This window comes from Maylandia zebra, linkage group LG12, assembly GCF_041146795.1.
Source record: "Maylandia zebra isolate NMK-2024a linkage group LG12, Mzebra_GT3a, whole genome shotgun sequence".
NCBI classification, from domain to species: domain Eukaryota; kingdom Metazoa; phylum Chordata; class Actinopteri; order Cichliformes; family Cichlidae; genus Maylandia; species Maylandia zebra.
Window position 1 is genome coordinate 14,279,654 of NC_135178.1, and position 10,779 is coordinate 14,290,432.

Genomic DNA, 10,779 nt, shown 5'->3' on the forward strand with positions numbered 1-10,779 from the left:
GGTTATTTCAGTCACTGTTGCCTTCCTCTCAGCTTGAAACACTCTGGCCATTCTTCTCTAACCTCTAGTATCAACAAAGCATTTTCCCTAAGAACACTGCCACTTACTGGATGTTTTCTCTTGTTCAGACCACTCTCTGTAAACTCCAGATAGTTGTGTTGGGAAAATCCCAGCAGTTTCACAAATATTCAGACCAGCCTGTCTGCCACCAACAAACACACCACACTCAAAGACACTTAAACCAGCTTTCTTCCTCATTCTAATGCTCACTTTGAACTTTAGCAGGTTATCTTTACTGAAAGTTAAGCTTTCCACATACTTGATGGCCACCTTTTTATTTAATTTATAAGATTTAAGAGGAAGTTATGATGACTCAATGATTTCCCAGAGAAACAGTTTTTAAACAGCATTTATTTAGCTTTCTCCATACAATACATTTAATGTACAACAGCACATACTGTATTCTCAAATAACTCTCAGTATAAAATAGGGCTTCTACAATCAAGGTACAGTCATAAAATGCTCTGAGGGACATGACGACAGCAACAGTAAAACACCTTCATATAAAGCGCAGGATATTGAGAGAAGTGATTGTATTTGCCAAGCTGCTGCTGTAGGAAGCAGAACTTCAGACCCCACCTCTCAGAGCATCTGACATCCTGCAAGAACCCGTTTTATGTTTCTCTTGGTTCTGGTTTGTCAACTGAAGCGGCTCCAAATGATGATCAAATCATAAGAACATGATCTATTACTGCTGAAAATACAACTTTTGTTAACATGGGAGGATAAAATCAGGCCTTGTTTGGCTATTATATACACATAGGTGATAATACACCAAAGTCAAAGTGCACTCAGCATTATGACTGATGATCAAGCGTATCTTAACAATCATTTATTGAACTGTTTGTGACTGGAGCTGTAAAAACAGGATTGTTTCTGAGTGTTTCCTGACACAAAACACTGAATTACAGCAAAAGTATACCATACTATCACTGAAGCCACAAGAAAGCGATCTTATTTCAACATTATAAGTAAACATCAGCCAATTATAGAATGTCTTTAAAAGGAATTTTATCTGCAGATGTGCATCGGAGTGCGCGTGGGCCTATATAGCGTCGATAAATGTGTCTTTAAATAGAATACACGTAACACTGACCAGCTTTTGTGTTAGTTTGCTATTACGTAGTGCTTCTGGTGGAGGATATACATTACATATCATATCCAATTAGTATGAGAGAAGGCCTAGATACAAGGAAACGTAAAAATAGAGAGAAAGGAGAGATTTGTCTCAAGTCTTGAGGTAAGCAGTGTGTTTCGATATAATGCCCTACAGACAATCATACAGTTACAATCATTAATTCTCTATATACAAACTTCCTGATTTACATACACTGTACTGCTCCTCAGTTTGTAATTGAATAAAACTAAATATGAGACTATGGTGCAAACTTTTTCAAGCGAGGAGGGGAGTCTGACTTCACAAAGCCCGTTTTCATGATGTGGGTGATAATGAACGTTACAATATGGCTATTGAAGATGGCCTGCTTCCTCTTGCATACGTCACACATACTATCAAATATCTACAACAGTGCAAATTTTCCTGATCGATCAAAACACTTGCAAACAATTGGCAAAACTACATCAGCTCACTTTTGAAGTTGTACGGTGGACGAGAAGAATGCAAGTTGGCGATGGACAATTGTCTGAATAGATGCCGACATCGAAAACTCACATGCCTGTGCATTTAACAGTATATATTAATTAATTTGGCATGTTTTAGGGGTAACATTAACTCTGCGTACTGTGTCACACAAATGAATAAAGTCTACCGTGGCACGATGGCTCGAATGAAAGACAAAAGTAAGAGGACAAACCTGCACTCTGCCCCGCATAGCTCTGCTTGGATGTAGGCACCGGGTTTACTATCACCTTCTTAGAAGACAAGTTTGAGCTCAGAAACATATCGAGCCTAGCCCACATCTCTACAAAACACACGCTGTGCCACCTAAATGTGCATCTACTCGAGGAGGCTTCGCAAAAAAAAGGGAAAAAAAAGAAAGAAATGTATGTGCTATAGTAATAACAGTTTGCGCACTCATTAACACTACAGACTGTAACTGAGACGCGACATCAACAAGCTTTTACGAAGAGGAGGAGGCTATAGGATGCTACAGTACTAGTGCTACCTGAACATGCTACAGATTGAGACTACAAAGATGGAGGACTGATTCACATTAGCACAAAGCAGGAACCAGCTTTGCTGAGGAGCTCTACCCATTTCAGCCCACAGAGCTGCTTGCAACCAGCTGTGCCTGGAACCAACATTTGATTATTTAAAAACGCAAACCAAAGGTTGTGTGTGTCTGTGTGTCGTTTGTTTTAGGAGAAATATTGTCTTCACAAATGTTATGAACCATTTTTAAAATGACAGAAGTACCATCTATGCAGCTTGATGGATCAAGTACTTAGTAAAGCTGGCTTATTGTGTGCAGAGGAAAGCACCCCATCTGTAGTCAGTTCCTGTCATATGAAACACACATACAAACATACTCACACACATTCGCTTGCACAAGTGCACAAACCCTGAAGTTAGGAACGATTTCTATCATCACACGGCACTAGCGTTTTGATAATCTTAGAGTAAGAGCTGGGATTGCATACTGTAGCATACATCTCCTGGGAGAGGCGCCCTTCATCAATATCAGCTCATTTGTTTTTAACCACACATGCATCCACACACAGACACACACTCATACACACTGGAATAAATTTTCAAACTGGTCAAAAAATAAAAAAAAAAATAAAATAAATTTACAATCGCATGCTTTTTAACGGAATGTAAGAAAGCTCAAACCAGAGCTTCGGCTACAGCTGGGACCAAGCTGAAGCCAAAGTGTCTCCTTTGCTTTAACCAGGAAAAGCAGAGACTTAAGAATTTTGTTCTGGTGGAATTTCATAGTGTTCAAACCGTTCTCACCATCACCAAGCCATTAGTCTGGTAACAGAATTCTGAAGTGTTTTGACACACAACTGTAACGTTATGATTAAAGGGACAGCTGTCCCTTAATAAAGGACTAATATATAGTTTATCTATATAAATAGATAAACACACACATACACTTTATATGTTTTTATATATTATTTAAAATATATTCCCCCATATTAAGTGGGAGCTCTGGACCTAGTCTATTAGACCTCTGGCAACAGACACCTACTTAAAACTGACTACAACCTCACATTTCGACTGATGTCCAAATGACATATGCCATTCACACCAACAGCAAATGCAAGGTGATCAGACCTTTAAAGTAAGCTGCATTCAAAGCCTACAGTGTAGCTGTGAAACCAGTATCTATTAACATTTTCCATCTTCCTCTTCCCACTCAAACTAATGGAAAACCTGCTATTGTATTCTCTAAAGCAGGGATTCAGACTAGTTCATTTTATCTTGTATTACCATAATTTCAACAGAGCCTTTAACAACATACCAGTCATCGCTGCTCTTCAGTTACATTGCATGTGACGGAGCAGTATTTTGGTGCAAAGAAGAATGCCAAGCCTTTGGGGAAAAAAAAAAGACACTCTCTGCCATGCTTCTCTATAACATTTAGATAACCTGGATAAGAGATCCTTGGAGCAAAATTGTGTATATTTTGTACTTTTAGACAGGTAGACTTCAACCACAATAATTTGGCAGCTATTGATTTGGCTACAAAATCCACAGAAAAGTGCAAATATTCACTTTATTTTGTTTTTGTGACATCTTGAGTTTCTGACCTCTTTATATCTGTTCTATGCACCCATGCTTAATAAATAAGTTAATAACAAAACTCAAACATAACTCTGAAAGATCCCCTAGCATAATCTGATCAAAGTGCAGCACCCCAGCAACAACGGAAGGAGTGGAAGTGTTTGATAAGGTTCAGATAGCAGGTTCTAGATCATGGTCTTGTGGGGCTCTTCTTCTAGCTCCGAGTAAGCCACTCGCACATAAAGTAATAGATAGACTCACACACACAGAAACACTCGCATAGAGTCTAGCTTAGATCAGTCTGGCCTCTCCCTCCATGTCTGGCGGTAGATCACACACTCCTGTGAAGTGCATCTCCTTTCCCTTGCGTGCCTGTGCAGTGCCAGCTTTGGCCCCTCGCTCCCCCAGGCTGGGAGAAGGCTGTTGAGCCACAGGGTCTGGTGACGTCCCACGGGGGATTCCACCTGCCCGCCTCTCTTTCAGGAAGACCTCTAGCCGGCGCAGCATCTGCTTGGGGTTCTTTTTGGCAAACAGCTCCACCTCTGAAGGTTACGAAATACAGAAAATGTGAGATTTGCGGAGGAATGGTAATATGTGTTTTTTCCAGTGTGGAATTCAATGGATAGACCCCTAACTTAGACTAAAGGAAGACTCTTGACATTTGGGAAATCCCATATTTGCTTAGATGCTGAGTGTTGCTTTCAAACAATGATACCAATCACATATTTGTCTCTAAATATGAAGCCAAAAGCTGCAGCTTAGGTAAGAGGAAAACTATCAACGGTGTGTGAAACAGTTCACTAACCAATAACCAATTATTGAAAAAGTTCAATAATCTCATCTGTGTTAAGGATATGAAAACAGAAATGTAAAAATCACAGGTTGCCATCTGACAAAAGGCTTTGTAACAGGCTGACCTTGGACCTGTATTTTTTTTTTTTTTTTACTTTGCCCTTTAAAGCAGATTAATTTTCTGAGGTTTCCAGTCTTTGTGCCAATTGGCTTCTGACTGCAGCATCACAAGTAAGAGGTAGCATTAGCGTGATTATAAGCACAACCTTTCAGAACAAAGCCAGAGTCAGCGATGGTCTTCTGCTGGGTCTTCCACAGTTGATAAAGGTGCAGATACGTGGCAACGTAGAATTCGTTCAGCACGCCGACCACTTGCTGACGACGATTACACTCCCTGGTATGAACAAAACACAAAGGACAGAGGGTGTCGTGACACCCATCAAACACACTTCTGAAAATGGGATAATTAAAAAAACAAAACAAAACAAATATGAGTCTCACTTGGACAAGGCCTCCTCTCTTAGTACTTGCAGAGCGATGCGGGTCATGTTGATTGACATCACACTAAATGGAAAGTTCTAAAACAGACAAAAACACAATGAATTATTGTTAAAGCAGTAAGGGACAATCATTAAATCAAATGAACACATTTTCCCACTTTGGCTTGAACAAGCTGCCTTGTGAGAGTAAATTTTACTGCCAGGTAACACCTGTGTCGGGTGTTGTGATAATTTGTAGATGTCTCTAGCCAAGGGTAGAGTCTCTGGGTCCATCACAAAATATAGAGTATGCATCAGTCCCAGGAATCCAGTGCCACGTAGGTCAGTGGCAGGGTCTGTACCTGCAGTAAAGAAAGTAAATAAAGGCAAAGCAGCATGATGTTAGCACAGGAGTGATGTCATATTATTAATTATGAATTGAGAACTACCTTTTTAACAACAAAATAGAGAGTGTCTTACCCTGAAAGCCAATGTTTTCCCAGTGTACGCCATACCGTGGACAGTCCAACTTGCTGCCAATCAGCTTCTTATAAATGGTCTGGAGGACACGCATGTGGACCGTTTGGCTGTTGTCAACAGGGCCTGTGTAAAGAAAAGTAAAACACACATGTGCAAAAGACCCAATTTTTGTTTTTGGAAACACTTAAGGAGTTTTAACTACTTGTGTGATGTTTAGACCAAACAGACCCTTCTAACACACACTCACACTGTGCAATGGCAAAGACGAGATCTCTCTCCTCCAGGAGCTCCCTGTGAAGTCGCGGAGGTCCAAAGAGGAAGTGTGTGATCGCAGCCAGACCAGTCCTGCGAATGGTTGGCTGGATGTTCTTCTGCAGGTGGACATTGAGGAAAAATTTGAAAAAGTGTACTCATTAAAACAATGTATTTATTTGTTTTCAAATGCATCATCATTCTCATACTTTATATTTTTCTATTTACTACACTTAAGACTAGTGATTTTTATGAATAAGATCTAATTCAGATTTCCTCTGTTTGTCATTCTACTTTCTTTGCAGTTTTGTTTTTAGCATTCCTTACCAGCAAATCCCCAAGGTCTGTGGTCTGAAAGTACTGCAGGGCTTCATTGAAGGGGATAAGTGGGGTTGGGTTAAAGTCCTCAGTGAGAGCTGGGAGATCAATATTACAGTTATATTATTATACCATCAACTAACAGACCAAAAATCAGCAAAGTCATTATCATTCTCCTACAAACGGCAAGATTTATCTGACCTGGCTGGGTGTGCTCTAGAGCCTCCCACTCCTGCCTGGCCTTTTCCAACTCCACATTTTCCTTATCATCTGTAAACAAAACAAAGTTGAAGAAAGAAAACGTGCCAATTCAACAAACAGCTTCATTTGGTTCACAGCTTTAACTTAGCACTCCAACAGGGTGAGCTATTTTGCTATGGTGACGTCCACCCAGTCAATCCCCTGTCATGAATCCTTCTTGTCTAACAGACCTGCACCCTCCAGGGTGCCTCCTGTGCTTCCTAAACCCAGGCAACCATAACTCCTGGGTCAGGTGTTACCTGCAATAATTGCTCTGTATCTAGGACGCACGCGCACGTGCGCGCGCGCGCACACACACACACACACACACACGAGAAGAGGATGTGAGACAAAAATCAAGGTTGTTCATGTTACCTTCAGGCTTGGGCTGGTCTCCAGCTGCCAGGGTTTGCAGAAGACCATTCTGTTTTAATGCTGAAATCTGGAAAATAAAATATTTGGAGACATTAAATTCAAGGAAGTGGCGTGCTGTTTGAAGTCAGACAGTAACAATAGGCTTTAATTACCGGCAGAGATCTGAGTGGTGCGCTGCCATTGGTGTGGTCTTTGACATTATGACCAATAACCAGTCCATTCATGATCTATAAAGCAAAAAAAAAAAAGAAGACAATATGTAGATTTTTTTAAAAGGACACAACACAAGCAAAATCTAATGAGAATGAATCAATGAGAAGTGATTTTTAAGTGTACTCACAGGCTTATGATTGGAGTGTCCATTGGTTATCTCCTCTAATGGTTTACATTCATGAGACAAACCATTTAGACCCTAACAGCAGAGCAGCAGCAGCACAGAACAGGTGCATCAGAAAAACACAATGTAAAAACAGTGCAGCATTCACCCCCTCCATGACAGAGCAACACATTATTACTGGAGGCCATATGCAATTCCTGAAAACTAATACACATATGATAAAAAAAAAATTTAAACAGTGAAATATTTAGTATAATAGGCCAAATTAAATAACAGGTATCCTTTTGAAAGTGGCCTGCTTGGAAACATGCCACTTTTACTGGGATGCTTCTTGTGTGAGGCACACTTATGCTTAAAAACTATGAAAATAATTTAAGGGTGCACATCCACTGGGGAAAATGGCAATAACCTGACTTATGTTGCACCGAAATTGCAAACACACTTACTGATCCAACTGTTTACAAATGAAACTGTACACAAGGACAGCAAAGAGGCCAGGGAGTTAGAGGTAATGTTTTGGCTAGGAAACCAAGCTGGGGATAAAGGAAATGCGCTGTCAGCTGCCACTGATAACAGAAAGGACCTTGACCTTAGACCTTAGGTTAAACACATAAGACATAAGGACTTAAAGCACATCATGTGACATTAAACAAAAGTGCAGGGCAGGAAGGGAAAAATGATTCCTCTGAGAACAATAAAAATCTCCGTAGCAACAATGGTCAGACGGCAGTACTTCTGTTTTGTTGACCAACACGGCAGGTGCTGCTTTCGGTTTTAATGGTTTTAAGTTCCTGTAAATCTAAACACTGGAATGAGATTAAAACAAAGGTCAAATAAGGTTACCTCAATGCGGGAGGCGACATCAATGTCTTCTTCCATTGCATGTGAGCGCGTTGTCTGCTGAACTTGTTTCTGATCCTGGCCTCTAAAGACTTCTGAAGTCATAAACTGAGATTGGCTGATGAGTTGATGCAAGGGCCACCATGGCTTCAGCTGCACACACTTGTAGCTACTGCAAGTATCTATGCGTTTATCATTTTCCCCTCATATATGTAGACAACACGACATCCACAGTCACCTGGTCGATTTTAGAAAGGTGTCGCCAGCAGGAAAAAAAAGTGTTGTTTGAACATCATATTCACGCAAGAGCAATAGTTGTGTGGTTTTCGATGCCAGTCTAACCACGAGTATGGATGCTGACAGGAATCTACAGATATCAGTCCACGAGAGCTGACTGGAGGAAATGGCTACCCATCAATACACAAGTTGCCTGGAAACCTGCCTCTTTTCTCTCCACCACTGACCAGCCCTGCTCTCTTTAGCCCCTCCAGAGGTGCCCGAAACCTGAATAATGACATTCCTGTTCAGGGCTGGGCTCTCCCTGTCCGAGACACTTCATCACTTTGGCACTTAAGATAAATCCAAAGTATCCCAGGCAGTATTCACAAGCACCGAAGCAGCCCTACGTCTCTGGCCTCACGTGAAATGGCATCGAACATCCGAACTCCAGCTGTGCAACGAGATGTGGGGTCATGAAGAGTTGTTGTATGGCAGGAGACACTGTGTGAAAGGCAGTGGTTTAAAAACGCAAAGTTAATAAATGGCTACACAAAAGTAACAGAAAAACCAACCAACAGGCGACAAAGACACAGAATTATGGGTTCTTCCCAGCACGTTTGGCTCATCATATCAAAAACAATAAAACAAGCAAAGGTTCATCACGTATCCTTTAAGTCACAATACATCACAACACCTGGAACAAAAATAGTTCACTTATGCGTTTACCTGTTAGGATGGGCCAAATTATTTTGCTGTGAAAAAAAAAAAAATCTAATACCTGAACTGAAGACCCTGTTTCTTCCAATGTTGTCTCTGTGTGGGAGGGTCAGAGTATATTGCGTGGTGTAAAATAAATACCTCCTCCCAAGCACTGGTTTTCATACTTATATCTCAAGAACATTTTCAATGCATGACTTTAACTACTCTTTTCTTTTTTCCTTCTTTCTTTTTGTTTACTTTTTTACAGCGTAATATTGCTACTTTTACTAAAGCAAAAGCTCTGCACACTTTCCCATCCGTTTAAAAAAAAAAAAAAAAAAAAAAAAAAAAAAAATCACAGCAATTTTAAAATAAAAGGATAGCACTACAGAAATCAAACACACAGCCGCGACAAAAAAAAAAAACAACAACAAAAAACTAGCGAATAAGTTCAGCTTAGTGAGGTGACAGCTGCCTACAGTAACGCTCCGCCGCTCTGACAGCTACCATTATCTGTAGCAACCGAAAAGCTAGCATTATGTCAGCTAGCAACCCCGCAGGCACAAAGACGCAGCTACAGCTTCACCTCAAACGGAGAATGCCACGGCGCATATACTGCATGCAAGTCCGCCGAAATTTACGGCAAACACCACAACATTTTAATTCGTATATAAAACAATCACCTGCATTTAAGGACTCCAGTCCTAGTTAGGTTTTGACACACGAAAAGCCAGCTGCCAGGCTAACTAACGGGCTAGCAGTAGCTCTGCTGAACTGTAACAGGGATGGAGGGGGGGTCTGTCCCCAAATCCAACAGCAACACGAGAATAAATCTGCTTTTGTCTCCAAGTTCCGGCAAATGCAGCAGAAACATTGCGTCCCGCGGCCTGTCTGAAAATATTACGTGATATGAAGCATTTTAAAAGTACCTCAGTTTATGATTGTTTCTCCCTCCAATCTCAGCTTCCCTTCCCCCTGTTGTGTCGAAAAGTGATTGTCTGCCAGAAAGTGATTGCCGTCCGCGGGAGCGCGCGCAGCTGCTTAAAGCTGCAGCGCCCGGATTACTTGCGTTGCCAGCTACTTCCGTGCAACTGATATAACGTGGGGGAAAAAACCCCAAACACATTTATGCCTTTGTTATTAGGCAAAGGTATGCATTTATGGAGCTTTAACGTTTCTTGTAACCGAATTATGACGCTTATCAGAAGGTTGCTTTCAGTGTGTAGCGCAGTCACGAATGACTACACGCATCACGATGGAATAATTAATGCCTACAGGTTTAGTATGTCTACTCTCGTTGTTCATATTTGTTATAAGACTGTCGAATAGTAGTTAAAACAATAAAGACCTATTGTGCCAGTATCACCATGACTCTTTCTTGTTTGTTCAGAATAACGACTGAGAACATGGCATTTTAGCGCTACCAAAAAGTGATTGTGGCCTATAACTTGTCACTGAAACAATATTTCGGCTTCAAACTTGTTGGATATATTCCAGAAGGGTTATATGTGATATATTATATCCCAAAAACTCTCCAAGAACTGCTGAATAACTTGTACAGGAACAATAAAACTGATAATATGCAATTTCCAACCTGCCAAAAAGCGATTGTGGTCTATAACTTGTCATTGAAACAATATTTCTGCTTCAAACTTGGCGTATGTCATTCAGAAGGCTCATATGTCAAATATTACATCTCAAACAGTCTCTTAGAACTGCTGGATAACCTGTAAAGGAACATTAACATTGATAATATGCCATTTTCAGCCTGCCAAAAAGCGATTGTGGCCTATATTTCGTCACTGAAACAATGTTTCTGCTTCAAACTTGGTGGATGTCATCCAAAAGGGTTATTAATTGAAACGAAAACCAAAAACAAATAACAATTACATCCAAGTAAAGAAGAAACCACCAGTTAAAATAAACTAACAAATAGACCAGAAACAGGGGGTATAGCGGAAGCTCAACACCAGTAAACCATGGAACAACATATATAT

At 40.6% G+C, this 10,779-nt stretch overlaps 1 protein-coding gene across 2 annotated transcripts; it reads right to left on the reverse strand.

Annotated features, from left to right (window-relative positions):
* Positions 1-393: 393 nt before the first annotated feature.
* elmod3 (ELMO/CED-12 domain containing 3) lies at positions 394-9,855 on the reverse strand. Of its 2 annotated transcripts, none has more exons than XM_012917336.4 (13): positions 9,712-9,855; positions 7,868-8,584; positions 7,028-7,099; positions 6,840-6,914; positions 6,688-6,754; positions 6,274-6,342; positions 6,082-6,170; positions 5,750-5,873; positions 5,503-5,625; positions 5,254-5,384; positions 5,045-5,121; positions 4,810-4,937; positions 394-4,293 (listed from the first exon to the last, which is right to left on the reverse strand). In XM_012917336.4, exons 2-13 carry the CDS (start codon positions 7,967-7,969, stop codon positions 4,043-4,045), a joined length of 1,308 nt encoding a protein of 435 aa, XP_012772790.1. In that variant the 5' UTR covers positions 7,970-8,584; positions 9,712-9,855; the 3' UTR covers positions 394-4,042. The 2 variants fall into 2 exon arrangements, with proteins under 2 accessions (XP_012772790.1, XP_012772791.1); XM_012917337.5 differs by lacking the exon at positions 9,712-9,855 and adding an exon at positions 9,466-9,696.
* Positions 9,856-10,779: the final 924 nt, after the last annotated feature.

Excerpts from the sequence above, each read along its gene's own strand:
- elmod3 (XM_012917336.4), bottom strand. The coding sequence starts at position 7,969 with ATGACTTCAGAAGTCTTTAGAGGCCAGGATCAGAAACAAGTTCAGCAG. Across the intron at positions 5,874-6,081 it reads CAGACCTTGGGGATTTGCTG|AAGAACATCCAGCCAACCAT; the intron begins GTAAGGAATGCT and ends GTCCACCTGCAG. Across the intron at positions 4,938-5,044 it reads AGAGAGGAGGCCTTGTCCAA|GGAGTGTAATCGTCGTCAGC; the intron begins GTGAGACTCATA and ends TGTTCATACCAG.